Below are 24,596 nucleotides of genomic sequence, written 5' to 3'. Positions count from 1 at the left end.
CTCATTCTTGCAAGTGATCGCAAAATTAGTCTAATGGCAAAGTTTTGGTTGAATACTCAATGGCCAGAAGCACATTCAAATCATTGCAACATTCACAATGTCGCTTCGCCAGCAAAATCATGTCAAATATTATTATATTTAACATAGGCACAGTCCTAGTAAGAATGCATTTCTGTCTCACGGTTATTGAAAACATTAAGACACAAATCAAAGAACTACAACAATATTTCAGTCTGCTCTCCTTCCTCCGAGCTGAAGAACTCATGCAGAAACTGTAGTGTACATTACAACCCTTTATTTGAATGAACACTAGTTTTCTTGCAACAATATTTAAACTGCTTTTGCATACAGCCCGGGCAGGTCCTATGTGCATATATAATGACTGTCAGAGCTGGGTCACATGTTTGTATAATATTAAAATGAATCAACCTAGACTTCAAACACTAAAACCACCTTGGACTCTTTGGTCACAACATGGGTACAGGAATAATGCAAAACCAGAAATAGATGTCTATTGACGAGAAGGGGAGAGGGGACGAGGTTCCTTGGGGGGGACAGGTGATTACTTTATGAGGTGGTTATAAAAACTGCAGTTGAATGCTGTACGACACATGCAAGTGAAAACATGACCTTTGACCTCTAGAGGAAAGGCAGAACAACATCAATACAACCTCTTTAGTATTTCACAGCCACCGGTGACAGGAGACGAAAAAAAGGGTCATTAAGCACTTTCAATTAATAACCAAATATCAAAGCCTTCATGAGATTTGAAATCCAATTACAGCGAATGATTACTAAAGCAGGAGCGTGTCTCTTTGGAGTCATGGTGACCTCGCACTCCACTTCTCCTGGGAGATGAAGGGTTTCCACCAATTGACCTAATATTAATCAATTATGAGGAACTTGATTGCTAACTCCCTTCTGCCTCCCCTTTCACCCTAACTGTGAGCAGCTTATTAAAGTGGAGCTTCAATCAAAAGCTTTGGAGCAAAGAAAGACACAACAGAATAAATACAACAGAACGCAAATGTTTGGAATGTGTTTTTACAAGTTTAGTCACACTTTTTAACTACACGTGGGGTCTAAAAAAAAGTGAAGCTCATGCACGAGACATTGAAAATTTGAGATTGAAGAAGCTCTTCATAGGCAGCAGCTCTCTAGCGTCACACAACTGATTTCATTAAAGGGGTCATGAAATGGAAAATCTTATTTTCCTTGATATTGACATACAAGAGTGAACTGCACTATAAAAACATACTGTACATTTCAGAACTCAAAACTTCCTTCCCAGTCTAAAAAGAGCATTTATTGTTCCCACCCAGCTGAAAACGGTGTTTTGTGACATCATGAGACATTGCAGTTTAATTTACACACTCCATAACATGTCACTGCACTCTTGGCCCCGCCCATTGCACTCATTTCTTATCGTGAACGGAGCGGGAGAGAGACAGGCCTAGTGTGCCCAACTAGTCCTAAATACCAAAAGGGACCCATCTGGACTATTGTGAAGTTTTTTTGTGCATATAACATGCATTACACAGACCGTTTTTAAAAGACGCAGTGTTAGTTACAACTCAGAAAAGGAGACTTCATTAGGCTTCATTCAGCTGCTCTGCATCTTGCTGTTCTTGCACCCATCTGTGCTATTTTCATGTCTTTTATTATCCCCCTTTTCTCCCAATTTGGAATGCCCAATTCCCACTACTTCTAGGTAGTAGGTCCTCGTGGTGGCACGGTTACCTCAATCCGGGTGGCGGAGGACAAGTCTCAGTTGCTTCCGCTTCTGAGAGCGTCAATCCACGCATCTTATCACGTGACTCGTTGTGCATGACAGCGCGGAGACTCACAGCATGTGGAGGCTCATGCTACTCTCCATGATCCACACACAACTCACCACATGCCCCATTGAGAGCGAGAACTACTAAATCACGACCACGAGGAGGTTACCCCATGTGACTCTACCCTCCCTAGCAACCGGGCCAATTTGGTTGCTTAGGAGACCTGCCTGGAGTCACTCAGAAGGCCCTGGATTCGAACTCGCAACTCCAGGTGTGGTAGTCAGCATCAATACTCGCTGAGATACTCAGGCCCCAAATGGTCATCTGCACTATTTTTAATTGTTGGTGTATGTAAACAAGCACTAGCTGGACGTCTTTGACTGTTTAGATGCGTTTCTGGCAATCTGCGTCATATTTCCCTGAGCTATGGACTGTGTATGTACAGCGAATATCAGCGTGGACTGCTTGTAAACTAGTAATAAAACGATTTCAAGCATTGCAAAGGAACTGTAATTGAAGAATGGGGCAGTTAAAAACACTTGGACTTGACCGCAAAACCGTGAGTAAACAGTTTCAATCGTGAATATTTCAAATGTCATGACTGTTTGATTGTTTATGTTGCTGTTGAGTTTGAGAGAACAGCTTAATATATTCGGATGCAAAGTGTTGGATGTGCGTTATGGGTAAATCCTGAAATTAAAGTTTTATAATGTTGCGGAGACCTCGTTTGTTCTCTTCTGATTTTCAAAAATGTCTATATTTGATGCATGTGGGGAGCAATGGCTAGCCAGTCTGTTCTGATCCCACAGAAGAGCTCCTGTAGCACAAATTGCTGAAAAACGTAATGCTGGCCATGATTGAAAGGTGTCAGAACACACAGTGTATCGCAGCTTGCTGCGTATGGGGCTACGTAGCCGCAGATTTGTCAGAGTGCCCATGCTGGCCAAAAGTGCCTACAATGGGCATGTGAGCGTCAGAACGGGACCATGGAGCAATGGAAGAATGTAGCCTGGTCTGATGAATCATGTTTTCTTTTAGATCATGTGGACGGCTGGGTGCGTGTGCGTCATTTATATGAGGGAAGAGATGGCACCAGGATGCACTACGGGAAGACAGGCCGGCGGAGGCAGGGTGATGCTCTGGGCAATGTTCTGCTGGGAAACCTTGGGTCCTGGCATTCACGTGGATGTTACTATGACACGTACCACCTACTGGGACTAAACCAGCATGATCAAATAACTTTCTTATTTCAGTTATAATGTCCCTTTTGCTTGCATATAAAGGAAATTATCTCCCAGCTAATGCTGTAAATTATACAGGAGACCTTTTAACTAGGTACATTAGGAAAATATCATTTTACTAATAATATTTTATTACCTTTGCATCATGTGTCACATTTTGGCTTTTTTTTAAATTAACAAGATGTGTTCAAATCAATAAACAAGATATATTATATTTGGATACATATTTATTGTTGATTTATTTGTAAGTATTTACATTGATTTGTTGAACACATGCTAAAAGCGGTACTGTTTCTTTAACAAAAAATGGCATTTCGGTACACAGCGCCTTTAAATGAGCGCATGTTAACAAGAGAGGACTCGAATGGTTTTACATCATCTGTGCGATGCACGATTAGAATTAAATGTTTTTTTTTTGCAGTTGTTTTTGATCAACAACTGACTGTAAAGAACAGAAAGGGCATTAAAAAAGGCCGACAAATGGGTCGATCTCTCTAAAAAGTTGCTATTTTGAGAGATTAAGGCTTTTCCATGCACTACTGTCTTAAAAGAAGGAATCACACTGGATCTAACAAGGATAGAGAGGAAAGTGAATGTCCCAAAAGACATCAATCTCTAGTTGGAGAAACAGACCCCTCACGGATTTTGTGTCTGGTGTGCATTCATGATGCCTTTAAATGCAGCCTACAGAGACAGCTCACAAGGTTTCGCTCACAACAGACTGAATATGTTAGGAAAATATGACAAATGTCATTCCTAAATCTCAGTGTCCAGACAGAAAAGCACAGTGTTTACGGGTGTATTTTATGCGCCTGGTTTACCGGAAAACAGCGAGGCCATTGAGAGGAAAACTCCTCCTATTAGGCCTCCTCTCCATTAGCTTCTGCTGAAAATCTATTACAATTGAATTGCAGTGTCCTCTTCAGAAGTGGCGAAGCTGAGAGACGGATAGAATGTCGACCCTGAGAGGAGCGTGGCTCGGAGAACAATGTGACTGCTGTTTCACCTGCTATTTCAACCCCAGTCCTGATCCCATTATAGAGGCCGTCTGCAGCTCAAGTTACCGTCAGGCAGAAGATTATTGATCTCCATAGTCAGAGCTGAGGGCGATGCTTTATAACTCAGCTTGAGCAAACATCGCAGTCCTCTTCGGCACTGTAGCTACAATCTGACACGTATGTACATGTTCAGAGGTCGACTGATAGTTAATGTATCTGCAATATCCACTAAGGCAATGGAAAAGGTAAATATCCGATTAATCTGCCAGCTTTTATTTTTTTTATTTATCGATTTATATAATGACAACAAATGTATTTGCCTTTCCATACTGAAGGGCATAGAAAAGCTACAAGAGTCTAAAATGAATAAAATCCCAAAAGCAGTTTATTGTGCAACCAAAAATCCCTATAATAACCAGAGGAAAGATTAGATGCATACCACGACAATTTTAACTATACGTTTTAAAATGATAGACACTGTTACAATACAACATAAAAATAATACATTATATATAAAATAATAATTATATTATATATATATATATATGTATATATATATATATATATATATATATATATATATATATATATATATATATATATATATATATATATATTGAACACGGTCCAATGAATTGTTTAAAAATAATGCACATCCTTGTATTCAGCATCTTGCTTTAATTTAATATAGTCGGAGCCTTCGTTGCTAACGTCACGTTAGAACTAGCAACGGATGCTCGCGCTGCTTAACTCGAGCACTTACTGGAGGAACAAGTTTGTGCATGTCTGTGAGAGTTCGCATTTGACGGATCGAAAGCGAGAAACTCCGAAAATGAGAGAGATTACTTCTCGGATTTCCTTTTTTGTTGCAGCTCTCGTCAGAGGTAACATCGCTTCAAAATCGGCACATTCCTGTTATTCCCGTTACAACTTTTTCATTTACATTACATTTACATTTACATTTATGCATTTGGCAGACGCTTTTATCCAAAGCGACTTACAGTGCACTTATTACAGGGACAATCCCCCCGGAGCAACCTGGAGTTAAGTGCCTTGCTCAAGGGCCCAACAGTGGCATCTTGGTGGTGCTGGGACTTGAACCCCCGACCTTCTGGTCAGTAACCCTGAGCCTCAACCACTGAGCCACCACTGCCACTGCCTATAAAGATGCAGGAGTGCGCTGACGTGATATGACGACTCTGTTTTTCTCTCAAGAGTATGTGTGCGCGTCATGGGTCTGTCCTCAAGTGTTTTTCCCACAGATATCTCAGATAATATAGAAACCGTTGTATTGTCCAAGTGTATCTTGCTTTAATAGTTAGAACCAGCAACGGAGGATGCGCTGCTTCGCTCTCTCACACCAACTCCGATATATCGGTACCAGTGTTATTATCATTCACAGAAACTAAATGAAGTAATTTTCATTAAATGAAAAATTAAATAAAATGACCACACAATCCACCTAAATGAAACATGACAATGCCTCTATACTGTGGACAGAGGTAGCACAAGACTGCCCTGAGATATTTAATGACGTTACACATATTTAAATGGTGCCAGAGCTGCATTATTATGACAAAAATGATAAATGATGATTATTTCCCTGGATATGGTAATTGCATTACATTAAATTGTGGATGGATCAAATGCATGTTCTATTCGTTACATAGGATACAGTCAAAACAAGATGAGAACTGTTGTTCACAACTAGTTGCCTAAAGACTCAGCTTAACATTGTCCATCTTAGAAACATAAAAACAAAGCTTTATTCAAATATACGCAGAAATCAGACTTGTCTGTAAATAGCTATAATGCTCAACCACATAAAAACACGTTTTATAGAAAATGAACTATACATCTGATACAACACGAGCAGACATGGACTGCTATATTCAACACTTTTCATGATTAGTAAACTGGGGCTGCTGTAATTACAATCTTGATTATTTATTTGATTAATTGTGCAGCCCTAGGTACCAGTAAATGCTTTAGAAGCCATAAAATACTAAAGCAGATATAAACTGAAACTAGCAGACGAAGAGTGAAAACTAACAGAAACTAAACTGGAATGACAAACTGAATATAAAATAGAAATAAAACATTACATTTAAATTAAATAGTATTAATTAAATACATATAAAAAAATTAAAAAACGATAAATTCAAAAGTATAATAACCATAATTGGTGCCATTATTGCCATCCGCCAATTAGCTTCTCACATTAATTTATGCATAGACTTTATTGTAAATTAGTTTTTATTTTATTAAAAAATAAAGATTTATAATATCATCAATGGCTTCAGACTTTTAGACTTCCATTACTTTTCCACGACAGTCATTTGTGAATATTGATACAATTTGAATACAGAAAACAACTAGACAAAACTCTAATCACTATTGAGCTTTCCAAGAGATTTGAAGATGTTGTAATTTTAGGCTACATCAATCAGGCTGATTAATCAACCAATATTAGCTATTCTGATAACTTTTCCCAAGTGGCCGATTAACAAAAGTGTCCAATCCAACCAGAGTCAGTTTCAAAATCTACCAAAAGTACAGTTTTTTAATATTTGTATTAATATAAATATTTCTTTGGAATTTTTGAAGAGAAAATTGATACTTTTACTCCGCTAAATGTCTCCAGACCCTTTCGTTACTTTTCCGAATGAACACGAAAAAAAAATAAATAAAATAACAGCAGTATGTGCAAAAATGCGTGCAGATCGCCGATACTGATGTGTGATTCATTGAAAGAATCATTTGAGTCGAATCTTTTAAATTTGATTCCTTTGAACTGAACAAAAAGATTCAAAAAGCGGTCTGAATGATTCATTTTGAGAATCACAAATCTGAATCAAAATCACAAGTGTTTAAATGTGCAATATTTGCTTTGTAGCACATTTATGCTACAGTATGTGGTAACTAGGGTTTTCTGGATGGTTGCTAGACATGCTATGCAGTTGTCAAGGTGATCTCTGCTGTGTGTTTGGTGCATTGCTACAGTATGTGGTTGCCAGGTTGTTACTATGCTGTTGCCAAGTTGTTTTCTGTGTTTTATGCACATTGCTTTGCACTTGACAGGGTGTTCTAGGTGGTTGCCAGGTTGTTGCTATGCTGTCAAGTTGTTTTCTGTGTTTTATACACATTGCTATGCAGTTGCCAGGGTGTTCTGGGTGGTTGCTTATTGGCCCCATAATCCCATAAATATGATCATTCTGATTTGACTTGAATGCACCAAAAACTCATTCGATCCAAGATGTGTATGACTTTCATTTTTTACAATTCTGCACAACACAAACAAAAAAATATTTTTTTATGTAGGTCAATTCAATGTAAGTGAATAGTGGCCAGACCTTTAAAGCTCCAAAAAGCACATAAATGCAGCATAAGAGTAATCCATAAGACTCCAGTGGTTTCATCAGCGTCTTCAAAATGGATCAAATTTGAAATCATGATCGTGCCTAGACATTGCAGTGAAAATGAGTAACAGTTTGGTTTGTTTTCACCCAAAACTAACTGAATCGCTTCAGAAGATAAGGATTTAACCACTGTAGAAGTATGGATAACTTTATGCTCCTTTAATGTGCTTTTTGAAGCTTGAAATATCTGGCCACCGTTTGCTTGCATTGACCAATAGAGCTGAAATATTCCTCTAAAATCTTTGTTTGCGTTCTGCAGATGAAAGAAAGTCATAAACATCTGGGATGGCATGAGGGCGAGTAAATGATGAGCAAATAAGTTGCCACGGGATAATTAACGGTTACATAATTGATTCAATTTACAAGTACTTTTGATACTGAAGTACATTTCTATCAGTTACTTTAATACTTTTACTTAAGTCGTTTACACTCGAGTTACTTCAACTTTTACTTGAGACAATTTCCATGAAGGTAACTTTACTTTTACTCAAGTATGACACGTGGATACTTTATGCAACATTGAGTATACCATAGATCAACATTACATCACACATATTGGCAACTCTCCACTCTAGACATCTGTATCGATCATTAAACAACCCATATACAGTGTAAACTGACAAATTCAAAGAATGCACAACCTTTAAAGAATGTTTTCAAGAATGTTCATTTCCCTGCACAGCCCTTGTTTTGGCTTTTTCCAGCTAGACAGAGTTTCCTTCAGTTTCCTGGTGGTGGCGTAGTGGCTAAAGCACAGGGCTGTTAATCAGAAGGTCGTTGGTTCGAACCCCTTGGCCACCACCATTGTGTCCTTGAGCAAGGCACTTAACTCCAGGTTGGTCCGGGGGGATTGTCCCTGTAATAAGTGCACTGTAAGTCACTTTGGATAAAAGCGTTTGGACAAATGCATAAATGTAAATGTTCACACTTGGCAGGTTTGGTTTGATTAAAACGAACTCTGGTGTGATTGCTGTTCATCTGCGGTTCATTTGACCAAGTGTGAGCGCTGTCACACGAACCTTGGTGTGCACTAAATAACGTACCGAGACCGTCTGAATAGTGGGTCTCGGTCCGCTTCCAAACGAACTCTTGAGCGGTTCGATTGATATGTGAACGCAACATGGACCAAAGACGTCTAAACGGACCACAAACAGGAAGTAATTTGCCTAATACTGACGTCAAACCTGGTTCTTCTCATCATAGGAGCCATGTTGCCCAGTACAGTTTGCGACAGGCGTCAGTACCGCCCATCAGCAGTCCTTGCAGCATATCTTCATTTGTGTGTGCAACGGAGGAATTCCTGGCGTTGTTTTGACGCCTTTACACATTTTATTAACTCTTCGTTTGTTCTCAGCTGGTAAAAATACCACCATAATCTCATTGATAATAATGCATCCTGTTCTATAATTTGTTGCATCATCTCTTAGATATATGAAACATTTATTCCATTTTATTATTTTTTAAATTGCTTCACTTTTACTCAGTCGGAGTATTTTGTAGATCCATTTGTGATATGCGTGCTGGGTCGCTAAAGACCCGAGGTATGTAATAATGTTTGGCTAAACACCCATTAAAGGGTCAAATAAAACATGCCTTTGTTACAGTATTTAAAACTAGACTTTTTATGCATTTTACTTCTTGCATTAAACATTTTGACTACTTTGTTGCAACGGATGTTTAAAAAAACAAATCTCTCACACATGTAAGCCATTTTAGAGCAAATAAATATGGAGCACCCAGCTCTAATGCATCAATGCAGCCGTTGTCTTGCGCAATCTTTTTCCGTATGGACCAAAATTCTATTTAAATCTTAAAGCTCAGCATGCCCGTCCTATGACATCTATCCTCGGACCTCATATTGTTCCCAAAAAGGTTACATCTGAAAGGTCAACGGACAAATTGCTTTAGCCATCAGGATGAGATTAAGCTAAATACAGCGAAGGGTTAGTCGATCACACCACTGACCCAGCAGCGACACTAATCCAGAGCTTCAAACACAGAGATGTTCTCTACTGAATCTGAACACTGCAACTGCTTTCTAATTAAAGACACAGATGGAATTAATTTGACGACAAACCTGTGAATATCACAAGTCAAAATGCTTGTGATTTAACATATTACCTGAAATCCAAATAAATGTAGGCTGGTTCCATGAAGCAGTATAAGGACATTAGCTTCTACACTGTCTGCTTGTGCACTGATGCAAGATATATTGTTCAGTTGTTATGTTAAGTACCTTTTATTTAAGTGTTACACTCATTGGACCAACCATAAATAGACTTTAACACTATGAATAGCTATTCTATACATTGATGACTCTGGCATAATTAACCATATTGTGGTATACTGTACCATCACCATGATATAAAATGATATACTCATAACATTCAAAACCATTTCTTCCTCACATTGGATTTTACTGTTGCTAAATGACAGTATAGTCTGTCTCTGCACATTTTTCATTCTCAAGAGTCCTCCTCGGGAGTGTCGATCCTGTGATTCTTCTCTGAAATCATTTGAAATGACCCAACAGACTCAGTGCTACAGCATATGCCTCATCTTTTATTGATGGCATTCATCCTAGACCTCTTAGAGAACAGAGTTAGCCTGCAGCCCTTAATACAGAGTGACCGCAATATGAGAATTCATTCAGCAATACAGCAAGGCTCTGTGAGATTACCAAAATCATAAATTTTCTAATGATGCTTTAGATTATCCAAAAATGCCCGACATCTTCCTCGATCATCCTGCATGAGCTCGGTTCCCAACCTGTTTATTTGAATCTGAGTGAATCTGATAAAATCATGTGTAGGTCATATTTCACACCAAAATTAAAGGAATATTCCAGGTTCAATACAAGTCAAGATCAATCGACAGCATTTGTGGCATAATATAGATTACCACAAAAATGTATTTTGAATTTCCCCTCCTTTTCTTTAAGGGTGTGTTCTCTTGGTCCTCTTGGTCCGAACCAAAAATGAAAATGATACATTTAGTCCTGGTTTGTTTAGCGATCACACTGGCATTTTTAACACCGAACCTAACGATACAAAACCAAAGCCATCAGGGGAAAGTCACGACCTGATTGGACAGCTTTTATGACGTATATTTGTTGACAGAACTTGCCGATCGTCCGAAACAATCCTGGCTGCTGGCGAAATGCGCTCGTTGTATGTATATATGTATATATGGGGGTATTTTTACCAGCTGGAATGCCTCCGTTGCACACACAAACGTAGATATGCTGCAAGGACGGCTGACGGGCGGTTCTGACGCCTGTCCCGAACTGTACTGGGCAACATGGCTCCTATGACGAGAAGAACCAGGTATGCTTGAGGTCAGTATTAGGCAAATTACTTCCTGTTTATGGTCCGTTTAGACGTCTTTGGTCCATGTTGCGTTCACATATCAATCGAACCGCACAAGAGTTCGCTTGGAAGCGGAAAGAGACCCACTATTCAGGCGGTCTCGGTACGTTATTTAGTGCACACCAAGGTTCATGTGACAGCATTCACACTTGTTCAAATGAACCGCACTAAAAATCGAAGTTACAGTTTGGCACTTACAATGGAAGTCAATGTGGCCAATTTCTGGAGGGTTTAAAAAATAAAAAGGCAGAAATGTGAAGCTAATAATTTTATAAAAGCTCTTGCATTAAATCTTCTGTGAAAACTTGTGTATTATTTGAGCTGTAAAGTTGTTTAAATTGTCGTTTTAGTGTTTCTTGACATTACGTTGTCATGGCAACAAAGTTATAAAATTGACTATAAATTTACATAAAAGGTTAGTAATTTTATCATACTAAAATCATGTTTACACGCATATTTCTTATGTCTCATGGCTATACTTTTCAAAAATGGGCCCCCACTGACTTCCATTGTAAGTGACTCACTGTAACCTCAAATTTTGTTTTGGAAAGAAAAGGAGGGACGAGTCAAAATAAATTTTTGTGGTAATCAACATTATGCCAAAAATGCTGTCGATTGAGCTGAACTTGTATTTAAAACAGAATATTCCTTTAAAAGAACAAACACACACAAAAATGTATAAATGTATACAAATAATGTGACATTTTTGCAGTAAAATACTGTAATCCATTTATTTTTTATTAAAATCAATGCACAACAAATACTACCACAATGTACAGAAATAATTTGTTTTAAAGTTAAGAAATGTTAGTTATGTTTTGAGATAATTAAAACAATTAAATATTGCAAAAATACTCAAATGTTCGAATTAAAATGATAAATCAAGCCATAAAGTACAAAGAGAGACCAAAGCTAAAGGGTGAAACTTTTACGGTGTTAAAATATCTCAACTGTAAGTAACCCATTTGCACTACACAACAATACGGACTCAACCAATGGCATGAGTTGGGGCGGGGACTTTCTATTCATCAACACCAGATGGGGGTGTATTTTGAAAGCTATTTTAAAACAATGTTTACATTCGGTGGCACAGAAATCACACACTAAATATAATTTCTTATTTCTTTCTTTGTTTTTGACTCTAATCTGACCAACAGGCTGATCTCAGGGCCATTAAAGCACACATTGACACATTCATCAAACAATAACCACACATTGTATCTTAAAGAACTGAGAATTGACTTTAACCATGTCGCTGTGAGCAACCACTGGAGTCTTGTTGATCCAGCGGGCTGTCATCGATCTTTTACATTATTGTGCTTAATGAGACACATCCAGACAACCCAGAGCACTGAAGGCCACACTGTTCATCTTATGATCTACTATAGCAGAGCAAATAAAACTTTTGGTACCACATGAGGGAGAGTAAATAATGACAACATTTTTCATTTTGGGGGAACCTCTCCCTTTAATTAATGAAGCGTGTACACACAAACACAAGGCCCTCTGATACTCCGAGGATGAGGGGGTGAATCAATAGCTCTCATAAATGATGAATGATAAAGTGGTACTCACGGCTGGCAGAGTTTGACCAGGTCATGGTCAGTGGTCGTCGGGGGCAACCCACGGATGTACAGGTTCGTTTTGCTGAGCTGATCCCAGCCGGCAGTGCTGCTGCTGCTGCTGTGATTGGTGCTGCTGTTGGTTCCAGGACTGGGCGGAGCCATCGGGTGGGAGGCGTGGCCAACAGGGGGCTGCCGGAAAATGAAACAAAACAAACTGCGGTCAGAATGGAAAGACTTCAAAACAAAACAGGCGGTTGAAAGGTAAACAGCGAGTTCTCTTTACGGTAGAGGAAACAGGCAAACAAAGCAATAGGGAGAGTATCTTCACAAATGTATAGGACAGAAAAACATGACTAGTATGAAACATAACTCTAAATACACATAGCATGAATGCAGTAAAGCACCTTTGCAACTCCACTCTCGTTTATGTGCACTCAATGAAATCTAGTCTTTCCAGACATCTCATTAATATTCACAAAATTATAACAGAAATCGATTTGTTTATTGGATTTGTTTATTATTAAAGGCTCGTAACGTGCTGATTAATAAAAATACATTTAGAAGGGAAAAACGTTTTGGTCTAAAAGGTGCTTTTGAAACCACGTTAACTCATGCGGCGCTTCATGTCTGCGCACATGCAGGTAAAGAGGCGATGCGTGCGGAGCGGGACAGGGCAGAAATGATGCATGTTTGGTGCTAGAGAACAATATTCAAGATTACAGCGCAGAAAGATCAGAGCTGTCGTCCACATCACTGTTGTTCTGTCGCGCTCTTCACTAGAGACGATGAGAGGACGCAACCGCTGTCATGAAGTCTTGCGGTGGGGATGGAATCAATCCAGTGTCCGACGTAGCCTAATCGTTAGCAAGGCAGCTAGCATTAGCAAGTTCATCCAGTCTGACCCTACGTTACCTCTGGCGCGTTGTGAGCGAAGCTGAGAGCATTTTCAATTAATTCCTATGAAAGCCGAGTGTCACGCTCGCAAGGTGGATCGTAGGATTGGCAGCGGTGCGGAGCAAGGTCTCTCCTAGCGCTGTGAGCGCCTTCGAGCGGATTTCGTCCGCCCCAGTGGAAACGCAGCCTGAGAAAGCCGAACTGCTTGTGTTTTAGCGACACGCAGTAAATATCGAAATTCCTTAAAAGCTTATCATGGATTTTCTATATCGTGATCTATATCGACATCATTATATCGCCCATCCCTATTATATATACACATATGCATACACACACAAAAGTTTGGAATAATGTTCAGATTTTTCTGTTTTGGAAGGAAATTGGCACTTTAATTCACCAAAGTGGCGTTCAACTGATCACAATTTATAGGTCAGGACAATACTGATGTAAATAACAGCACCATCACTATTTGAAAAAAGTAATTTTTGATCATATCTAGACAGCAGCAGCATCACTCAAACACATTATCCTTGAGATCATGATACATTGATGATTTGATACTAGAAAATCACTTGCCATTATATCAAACACAGTTGAAAGATATTTGGTTTATTAAATAAAGCTGAACATTGTCTTTGTGTTTGTTTTTGAGACTGGCAAATAAACTGGCATGTCTTAAGATCAATATTAGGTCAAAAATGGCAAAAAATAAAACAGATTTCTCTAGAAACTCATCAGTCAATCATTGTTTTGAGGAATGAAGGCGATACTGCAATATTTCATACAAAGTTGTAACTACAGTCTTCAAAGACAAAGCACAACTGTCTCTAACAAGGACAGAAAGAGATGTGTAAGACCAGATGTGCAACTAAACAAGAGGATAAGTACATCAGAGTCTCTAGTTTGAGAAATAGGCGCCTCACATGTCCTCCGCTGACAGCTTCATTGAATTCTACCCGCTAAACACCAGTTTCATGTGCAACAGTAAAGAGAAGACTCAGGAGGACTTATGGGAAGAATTGCAAAGAAAGAGACACTTTTGAAACCGAAAAACAAGAAAAAAAGGTTCGAGTGGGCAAAGAAACACAGACATTGGTCAACAGATAATTGGAAAAGAGTGTTACGGATCTTAACCCCATTGAGCGTTTGTGGGATCAGCTAGACTGTAAGGTGCGTGAGAAGTGACCGACAAGACAGTCACATCTATGGCAAGTGCTACAGGAAGTGTGAGGTGAAATGTCACCTGAGCATCTGGACAAACTGACCACTAGAATAACAAGTCAATTTTGAATTACAATTTTCAAATTGTTATAGTAATCATTCACGTTATTAATGTCCTGATTATTCATTGTGATCAGTTGAATGCAACTTTGGTGAATAAAAGTAGCAATTTCTTTCCATAAGAGCAAAATCTGTACATTATTCCAAACTTTTGCCTGCCAGTGTATATACAAACATGTATATATTATGTTGTTCCAAACCTTTCGTTCCAAAAGGCAACTATTGGCAAAACCGATATATCGGTCTGCCTCAAAACCCTCTATTAAATATATTGGCTAAATATGTCTTCACACAGCTGCCGATAATACACCTAGCTCAGCTGAACACATTTGACCATGTTTATACCCAAAATCAGAGCAGAAAATGTGAATATAAAGTCAGCCAATTCCATATTGGCCAGTCTGTTTCACACATAGATTAATATTGTCCAAACGAGCTATTGGACAACTTAAGTTCAAATATTGGACATCTAGTCTAGTCTGCAAGTATAAACACTAAGGGCCTGCTCCATCAATGAGTTTGGTAGACCGATAACAGTGGTTTCAAAATGTCAAGCACAACACGACCGGAATGTCGCAGCTCCGATAAATCTCTGTCCTGAAGGAAACGTGTGTACGGAGGACTCACTTCCTGCGTGCACAGAATCTCCTGAGCTCAAATGCTACACTGCTCTTGTTTGTCAGTATTAGGGAGGTGTCTACTGTGAAGATGTATATCTGGCAGCACATTGATCCATATCTGCAGTGCAGAGTCTTGTGCGTCTGAAAGCTGCTGTCAGCATAAAGTGGGTCCACAGGGGCCTGAAGCTCTGACCCTGGAGCAAAGCTGAAGGAGAGGATGCTTTCAGAATATAAAGGAAGTGAACGTGGTGCAGGAAGTCAAAGGATGAGACATTTCTGTGGAAATCGAAATCTAAACAACTCTGGTCAATCTATATATGTGAAGATGTGCAACAGACCCCAAACCTTGCAGTTTATCTCTAATATTCAGTGCAGGTGAAACGAGACTGATCTCATGAAAACAATTGGCAAGATTATATTGCAGGACTCCTTATACACATAACCGCAGTTCTGAAGTGAAACGTCCACTGTGTGGTGCTAAACGAGAGTAAAATGTTCTCCCAAACAGATGAGGATCTATCTCCCTACCCTCAACCTTAAACCTAAACCTGACCGACAGTGTCATAAAAGCAAATGAGAGATGAAAAACGCAAGCACGTCATTTTGTGGTGCTTCTATGACACTTTGAATTCACGTGTGGACTCGTGTGCTCTTCAGGACTTGTACCCGCTCCTTTACATCACACGTGCAACACTCGATCAGTCGAGCGATATGATCACACTCGAACAAGCTTGATTATATAATGCAAATGTTAAAATGAGTCGTGCACTAGAGTAATAGTGTTTTGATGTCATCAGATAGCATTGTGTGAGGAACAGATGAAAAGTAAGTGTTTATGAACTGATAATCTGCAGTTTTACTCGTTGCCGTTGTTGTTGTAGCGCCTCTACAATGCCAAAAAACAATTTTCTTAATGAGTATTTTTGCCTGGTTTCCAGTAAAAATATCTAAACAGTCTTAAAACAGCAAGCAAAACGGCATAAGATATCGTCATTATTTCTGATAAATCTAACGAAGTTTAGTGATGTTCGCGCTTTAAAAAAGAAACAAATATTTGCCAATGGGGTAAGAAAAATAAACTTGATTCAAAGGAAACCCCTTTGGCAGTTTTCCCCCATTGTTTTAAATCATAAAATAATACATTTTATTTGGTTTCTCCGATTAGCACCTCTAAATCTGAGGCCATGGTTCTTAGCAGGAAACCGATGGAGTGAGTACTCCAGGTAGGGAAGGAGATATTGCCCCAAGTGAAGGAGCTCAAGTACCTCGGGGTCTTGTTCACAAGTGAGGGGACAATGGAGCGGGAGGTTGGCCGGAGAATCGGGGCAGCGGGGGCGGTGTTGCACTCGCTCTATCGCACCGTTGTCACGAAAAGAGAGCTGAGCCGGAAGGCAAAGCTCTCGATCTACCGGTCAATTTTCGTTCCTACCCTCACCTATGGTCATGAAGGCTAGGTCATGACCGAAAGAACTAGGTCGCAAGTACAAGCAGCCGAAATGGGGTTCCTCAGAAGGGTTGTAGGCTTCTCCCTTAGAGATAAAGATGCTCAGTCATCCGTGAGGAGCTCGGAGTAGAGCCGCTGCTCCTTTGCGTCGAAAGGAGTCAGTTGAGGTGGTTTGGGCATCTGGTAAGGATGCCCCCTAGGTGCCTCCCTAGGGAGGTGTTTGAGGCACGTCCAGCTGGGAGGAGGCCTCGGGGAAGACCCAGGATTAGGTGGAGAGATTACATCTCCACACTGGCCTGGGAACACCTCGGGGTCCCCCAGTCAGAGCTGGTTAATGTGGCTCGGGAAAGGGAAGTTTGGGAACCCCTGCTGGAGCAGCTGCCCCCGCGACCCGACTTCGGATAAGCGGTTTATCTTGTTTTAAAAAATATTAACAGACAAAAATACTTATTCAGTATTTTTGTCTGTTAATATTCTTTAAAAGAAGATAAACTTACTTGACACGTAAAATGGCATAAGATATTAAGATTTGTTTTTGGAGAAACCGTCCATCCATCTTCAACCGCTTATCCGAAGTCGGGTCGCGGGGGCAGCTGTATTTTTGTCTTGTTTTTAGGGAAAAATTTATAAACATCCTTAAAATAATAAGAAAAAAAATGACTTACGAAGCAGAATGACATATTATATTAAATCTTGTTTTCAGAGAAATCTAACAAAATTGGGTGGGATCACGATTTGCCAGTGGGGTACGAGAAATAAACTTGTTTTCCCTTTGAATCAAGTTTTTTTTCTTACCCCATTAAAAGACAAAAAATCTTGTAATTTTGCTTCTCAAGTTAAATAATCTCGATTAGAAAATGTTTCAATATTTTTACTGAAAAATAAGGCAAAAATACTCAACAAGAAAATAAATTTTTTTGCAGTGTAAAAGACAAAGTGTACTTTGGTTTTCCACGAACTGCTACGTCTCGCCCAGAGCGCGGATGATGCAACATGCACAGTGTTTTAAAACATGCGGACAGTCCGTGTCTTTTTGGGGCATGTGCATGGCACGTCGAATGCGTCAGTGTGGGCTTGTGGTCAAAAGAGTATCCTTTGAAAGGCTGAACGCTTGACCATGAGATGGAAAGGCACATGATTAAAAAAAACAAAGTATGCCCTAGTATTAAGAGACAGGTGCAATATTATAGCCGAAAGTCAACCACACAATATACTCAAGCAAAGCAAAACCCAGAACTTTGGATTGATCTTTCAATTAAACCACACAATTAATTCCAAACTGTATTCAACCAACATCAATGACCCATATGACACATTCATTGAAAAACAACTTCATCTGTATTTGAAGCCAATGGCAGAGAAAATCAGGGAATGTTAGAAAAGGTTGAAGATCTGAGGAGGTCAACGCTTTGCTGGCTTCATTCTCTGTACTATCAAAGAGCTCTTGTGTAAAGTGCTGTGGAGGTCTTCCTGCTCAAGTGCCCTCGCTGTTAAACTGTGATTACCCCTTGCGCTCTTTTATGGAAGTAACAAGGAGGAAGTGTTCGGAACCTCTGGAATGCAGCAGTGACACAGTTCACTGGATGCGCTCCAAAGAGAGGAAAACTGTCTGCCATCTATCCATTAAATACAAATTTGTCTACTCCATTAAATTAACAGGACGTTCATTGTTAAAATCTCCTGTATTATATATATGCGAAAGTTTTAGCATAAAAAAAGTAAAAATGCTACATTTAAAAACTGGTCGGTATTTACCTTATATATGGTGAAAAATCCATGTAATGGTACGACAATGCAACAATAATGACTGACCTTATAGCTAATGGTGAACATTTACAATAGAGTCAAGTCAAGTGGTTTTTATTGTCGTTTCAACCATATACAGTTAGTACAGTACACAGCAAAACGAGACAACGTTCCTCCAGGACCATGGTGCTACATAAAAACAACAAAGGACCAACATAGGACCACATGAGACTACACAACGAAATAAAATACATATATAAACTACCTATATAAAGTGCACGTGCAAACATGTGCAAAAAGTACGGGACAGTACAACAAATTACTGACAATGAACAGGACAATAGACAGTGCAGCGCCGACCAGTACTCAGTAGTGCAAAAAGATGACAGTTTCTAAAAATGTAAACATAACATACTATGAGATAATGTTCTATGCACATAGCAGTTATTGAGGTAGCAGACGGTTATAAAGTGACAGTAATTAAAGTGCAACTCAGGACATGTGTGTGTCAAACCAGTCTCTGAGTATTGAGGAGTCTGATGGCTTGGGGAAGAAGCTGTTACACAGTCTGGCCGTGAGGGCCCGAATGCTTCGGTACCTCTTGCCAGACGGGAGGAGGGTAAAGAGTTTGTGTGAGGGGTGTGTGGGGTCGTCCACAATGCTGGTTGCTTTGCGGATACAGTGTTTTTTGTAAATGTCTTTGATGGAGGGAAGAGAGACCCCAATGATCTTCTCAGCTGTCCTCACTATCCTCTGCAGGGCTTTGCGGTCCGAAACGGTGCAAGTCCCAAACCAGGCAGTGATGCAGCTGCTCAGGATGCTCTCAATAGTCCCTCTATAGAATGTAGTGAGGATGGGGGTTGGGAGATGTGCTTTCCTCAGCCTTCGAAGAAAGTAGAGACGCTGCTGGGCTTTCTTGGTGATAGAGCTGGTGTTGAGGGACCAGGTGAGGTTCTCCGCCAGGTGAACACCAAGAAATTTGGTGCTCTTGACGATCTCCACAGAGGAGCCGTCGATGTTCAGCGGAGTGTGTTCACCTTGTGCTCTCCTAAAGTCAACAACCATCTCTTTTGTTTTGTCGACATTCAGGGACAGGTTGTTGGCTCTACACCAGTTCGTCAGCAGCTGCACCTCCTCTCTGTATGCTGACTCGTTGTTCTTGCTGATGAGACCCACCGGTCGTGTCATCGGCGAACTTGATGATGTGATTCGAGCTGTGCATTGCTGCACAGTCGTGAGTCAGCAGAGTGAACAGCAGTGGACTGAGCACACAGCCCTGGGGGCCCCAGTGCTCAGTGTGGTGGTGGTGGAGATGCTGTTCCCGATCCGGACTGACTGAGGTCTCCCAGTCAGGAAGTCAGGATCCAGTTGCAGAGGAGGTGTCCAGGCCCAGCAGGTTCAGCTTTCCAATCAGGTGCTGGGGAATGATTGTGTTGAATGCTGAGCTGAAATCTATGAACAGCATTCGAACGTATGAGTCCTTATTGTCTAGGTGGGTGAGGGCCAGATGGAGGGTTGTGGTGATGGCATCGTCCGTTGAGCGGTTTGAACGATACGCAAACTGCAGTGGGTCTAGTGAGGGGGCAGCTGGGTCTTAATCTGCCTCATGACGAGCCTCTCGAAGCACTTCATGATGATGGGTGTAAGTCGCGACGGGACGGTAGTCGTTGAGGCAGGACACTGAAGACTTCTTTGGCATGGGGATGATGGTGGTGGCCTTGAAGCACGTTGGAACAACGGCGCTGCTCAGAGAGCTGTTGAAGATGTCGGTAAGAACATCTGCTAGCTGGTCTGCACATCCTCTGAGCACTCTGCCAGGAATGTTGTCTGGTCCAGCAGCCTTCCATGGGTTGACTCTACGTAGAGTTTTCCTCACATCTGCCGTGGTAAGACAGAGCACCTGGTCGTTGGGAGGAGGGGTGGACTTCCTCGCCATCACGTCGTTCTGCACTTCAAACCGAGCGTAGAAGTCGTTCAGCGCATCTGGAAGGGAGGCATCTTTGTCACAGGCAACTGATGTTGTCCTGTAGTTGGTGATGACCTGGATGCCCTGCCACATGCGCCGCGTGTCACCGCTGTCCTGGAAGTGACTGTGGATTCTCTGGGCATGTCGCGCTTTGCCTCTCTGATTGCCCGTGACAGTTTGGCCCTAGCTGTTCTTAGGGCTGCCTTATCGCCTGCTCTGAAGGCGGAGTCTCGGGACCTCAGCAGCGTGCGCACCTCCGCAGTCATCCACGGCTTCTGGTTGGAGCGTGTGGTGATGGTCTTGGAGAAAGTGACATCATCAATGCACTTGCTGATGTAGCTGGTCACTGATGCTGTGTATTCCTCCAAGTTGGTAGAATCGCCATATGTTGCAGCCTCCCTGAACATGTGCCAGTCAGTACACTCAAAACAGTCCTGAAGAGCAGAGATGGCTCCTGCTGGCCAGGTTTTCACCTGCTTCTGAAGCGGTTTTGTGCGTCTGACGAGCGGTCTGTATGCTGGAATTAACATAACAGAGATGTGGTCTGAGTAGCCGAGGTGGGGCGGGGCTCCGCCCGGTCACGCGCCTGGGATGTTTGTGTAAACAAGATCAAGCCGTTCGCCCCTCTCGTTGCAAAGTCCACATACTGATGGAATTTAGGGAGCACTGTCTTGAGATTTGCATGGTTGAAATCTCCGGCGACAATAAACAGTCCGTCGGGGTGAGCGTTCTGCAGTTCGCTCATAGCCCCATACAGTTCACAGAGCGCTTCCTTAGCGTTAGCGCTGGGGGAATGTAAACTCCGGTTATGCAAACAGTGGTGAATTCCGTGGTAGATAAAAAGGTCTGCATCTAACAGTCACAAGCTCCAACAGCGATGAACAGTAACTAGAGACTAACATAGAGTTCTTGCACCATTCCGTGTTGATGTAAACACACAAGCCACCACCGCGAGTCTTACCGCAGAGAGCTGTATTTCTGTCGGCACGAATAGATTCTGTTTAGCAACAATATATGTACTGTTAAAGTAAAATGTGTAAAAAATACATAAATATTAATATATATATATATATGGTAAACCGTACGACTTACCTATTCTTTAATGGTGAACTGTATATATTTTGTTTAACAAGACAAAATAATTACTTTTAGAGCAAAATATTGAAGAAACGTTTTTATTATAAAAAAGAATGATTTAATGGCAACATTTTACTGTATATTTATATTTACCAAGAAAATATATGTAACTAAAATAAAACTAAATAACAAAAATACATATTTTAACTAAAACAAAAAAATAAAACAAACAAAAAAATAAGTAAAACGTATAATTGAACTTAAGGTGAGAAAAAAAATAAGACAATAAATGTACTTTTACAGTAAAAAAAATTAAAAAAATAAAATCTATCTATCTATATTTTTTTTTTTTTTTTTATTTATTATGAAGCATGATTTATCTTATGGTTAATGGTATAAATGAACCGTATATATGTTTAACAAGAAAATACATATGCCTTAACGGTGAAATCTTGGAACTAAAATAAAAACATATTTAAAAACAGAATTAAATAACAATAATAAAAAACTACATGTACTTTTACAGTAAAATGTGAAAAAAAAAAATACATAAATATTATAAGGTAAAATGGACAACTTACCTTTTCAATAATGGTGAACTGTATATATTTTGTTTAACAAGACAATATAATTACTTTTACAGTAAAATATTGTAAAAAAAATAAATTATAATAATTATAAAAAAGAATGCTTGACCTTAAAGTTAAATGGTAAAATGTTACGGTATATTATGTTTACCAAGACAAAATACGTACATTTACTGTGAAATCTTGTAACTAAAATAAAACTAAATCACAAAAATAAATATTTTAAATAGAAAATTAAATAGTATATAAAAGAGTCATACGTTCAGGAATCGGACTGCACTGATCACGCTCTAGATTCAAAACAGTAAATAAGTCAAAAGTATAATTGAACTTGCAGTGAGAAAAAAATTATATGAGTGAATATATTTAAAAACATTTTAAATAATTAAAAAAAAATTAAGTAAAAAGTATTATTGACATTACAAGATAATACATGTTCTTTTTTTTATAAAATACCAAAAAATAAATGTTTTCTGGACGTGAAAAGTATGATAAGATTAGTTAGAGACAATATTATGTTTAAGACAATAAATTAATTTCCTTCTGGTGCTTTTTAGAGCTTGTCACTATAAATAATAATCAACTTTCATTAGACTATATAGAAAAGAGCCGTTCGGACACAATGTTCGGTCCAACATATTGTGTTTCACAATTCCAAGCAAGAAAATAATTCTGGTTTGGAACAACATGAGAGTGAGTTAATGATGACCAAATTGTCATTCAGGCTTCAACTATTTCTTTAATTTCCGCAAAAAAACAAAACAAAGACAGCTCTGAAAAGCCCAAGATTGTCAGGTGCTGAAAACCACAGATCTGAGCTCCGTGAAATCCAGTGGTGCTGAACAAAATATCATTTCATTAAAGGTCTAAACACAAAGAGATCATTTATGGGTCGGCCATAGTTTAATGCAGCTGTATAAAGACAAGGCGGCATGAACGGACAAATCAGATTTGAGTTTAATAAGAGGGTTAGCTATTAAGAATGCAACTTTTATGATGTTATTTTTGGTCTTTTTAAGGAGCTTGACAGACATGGCCACTATGAACTGTCATTGCCTGGAAGAGCTGAGTGAAGATCCTTCAAAATTGTGAATAATTGATGACATGAGTGTTATTTTTAGGTGAACCATTCCTTTAAACATCACCAACAGTAACTAGTAATCTATAACGACTGAGAGTGTAACAGTGACAGGGTGATAGAAGGGCCCGTTTCTATTCTAGACGAAAAGAAAGATGTCATCCTGTAGAGTGATGACTTAACTTGTACTATCATTGTGCTCTGAGAGGATGCATTGGAAATCAGCACAGTCAGTCACGTTGTCGGTCAAAAGGGAAGTCCTTGAAGCGTGCTAATCTCTTTAAACGCTCACAGGATGAAAAGTTCAATAGTATCACGATCTGGCATTTCAAACTGCTGTTCATAAAAATGTACACCGAAAATTAAGTGCTTTTATAAAACTGTTCTGGGACAGTGATCGCCGACATCTCTGTGAGATATGAGTTTTTCCCTTTTAAACATGCAATGACATATTCATTAAAGTAATTAAATAAATACTGTAGGGTTCAAAGGTCTGACAGCGCTAGTTAAAGTATTTTATATTCTTTTCTAATTTAGCAAACTTCTTCATTACACATTATTCACGCTGTAGATTCAAAAGAACCGATTTAAAAGAGTCATATGTTCGGGAATCGGACTACACTGGTCACGCTGTAGATAAAAAAAAAACAATTTAAAAGAGTCATACGTTCGGGAATTGGACTGCACTGGTCACGCAGTACGCATCACGCTGAAGATTCAAAAGAACCAATTTAAAAGAGTCATACGTTCGGGAATCGGACTACACTGGTCACGCAGTATGCATCACGCTGAAGATTCAAAAGAACCAATTTAAAAGAGTCAAACGTTCGGGAATCGGACTACACTGGTCACGCAGTAGGTATCACGCTGTAGATTCAAAAGAACCAATTTAAAAGAGTCATACGTTCGGGAATCGGACTACACTGGTCACGCAGTAGGTATCACGCTGTAGATTCAAAAGAACCAAATAAAAAGAGTCATACGTTCGGGAATCGGACTGCACTGGTCACGCAGTACGCATCACGCTGAAGATTCAAAAGAACCAATTTAAAAGAGTCATACGTTCGGGAATCGGACTACACTGGTCACGCAGTACGCATCACGCTGAAGATTCAAAAGAACCAATTTAAAAGAGTCATACGTTCGGGAATCGGACTACACTGGTCACGCAGTACGCATCACGCTGAAGATTCAAAAGAACCAATTTAAAAGAGTCAAACGTTCGGGAATCGGACTACACTGGTCACGCAGTAGGTATCACGCTGTAGATTCAAAAGAACCAATTTAAAAGAGTCATACGTTCGGGAATCGGACTACACTGGTCACGCAGTAGGTATCACGCTGTAGATTCAAAAGAACCAAATAAAAAGAGTCATACGTTCGGGAATCGGACTGCACTGGTCACGCAGTATGTATCACTCTGTAGTAATTTGTTCCGGAATCAGATTACACCGGTCATACTTTAGATTTTGCAAACCAGCTCGTGAGAGTTATTTGTTTGGGAATTGGACAACACAAGTCATGCCATAGGTTT

At 39.7% G+C, this 24,596-nt stretch overlaps 1 protein-coding gene across 3 annotated transcripts in view; it reads right to left on the bottom strand.

The window, feature by feature from the left end:
- LOC127658666 (RNA-binding motif, single-stranded-interacting protein 1-like) overlaps window positions 1–24,596 on the bottom strand; it is an 87,136-nt gene that overhangs the window by 40,285 nt on the left and 22,255 nt on the right. For all 3 annotated transcript variants that reach the window (XM_052148071.1, XM_052148072.1, XM_052148073.1), the window contains exon 2: window positions 12,380–12,558. In XM_052148071.1, coding sequence (XP_052004031.1) covers window positions 12,380–12,558 — 179 coding nt within the window. The remainder of the gene's footprint in view (window positions 1–12,379; window positions 12,559–24,596) is intronic.

This window comes from Xyrauchen texanus, chromosome 18, assembly GCF_025860055.1.
Source record: "Xyrauchen texanus isolate HMW12.3.18 chromosome 18, RBS_HiC_50CHRs, whole genome shotgun sequence".
Taxonomy (NCBI): domain Eukaryota; kingdom Metazoa; phylum Chordata; class Actinopteri; order Cypriniformes; family Catostomidae; genus Xyrauchen; species Xyrauchen texanus.
Note: the sequence above shows the minus strand (reverse complement) of the source record. Positions and strands in the feature narration are given on the sequence as shown.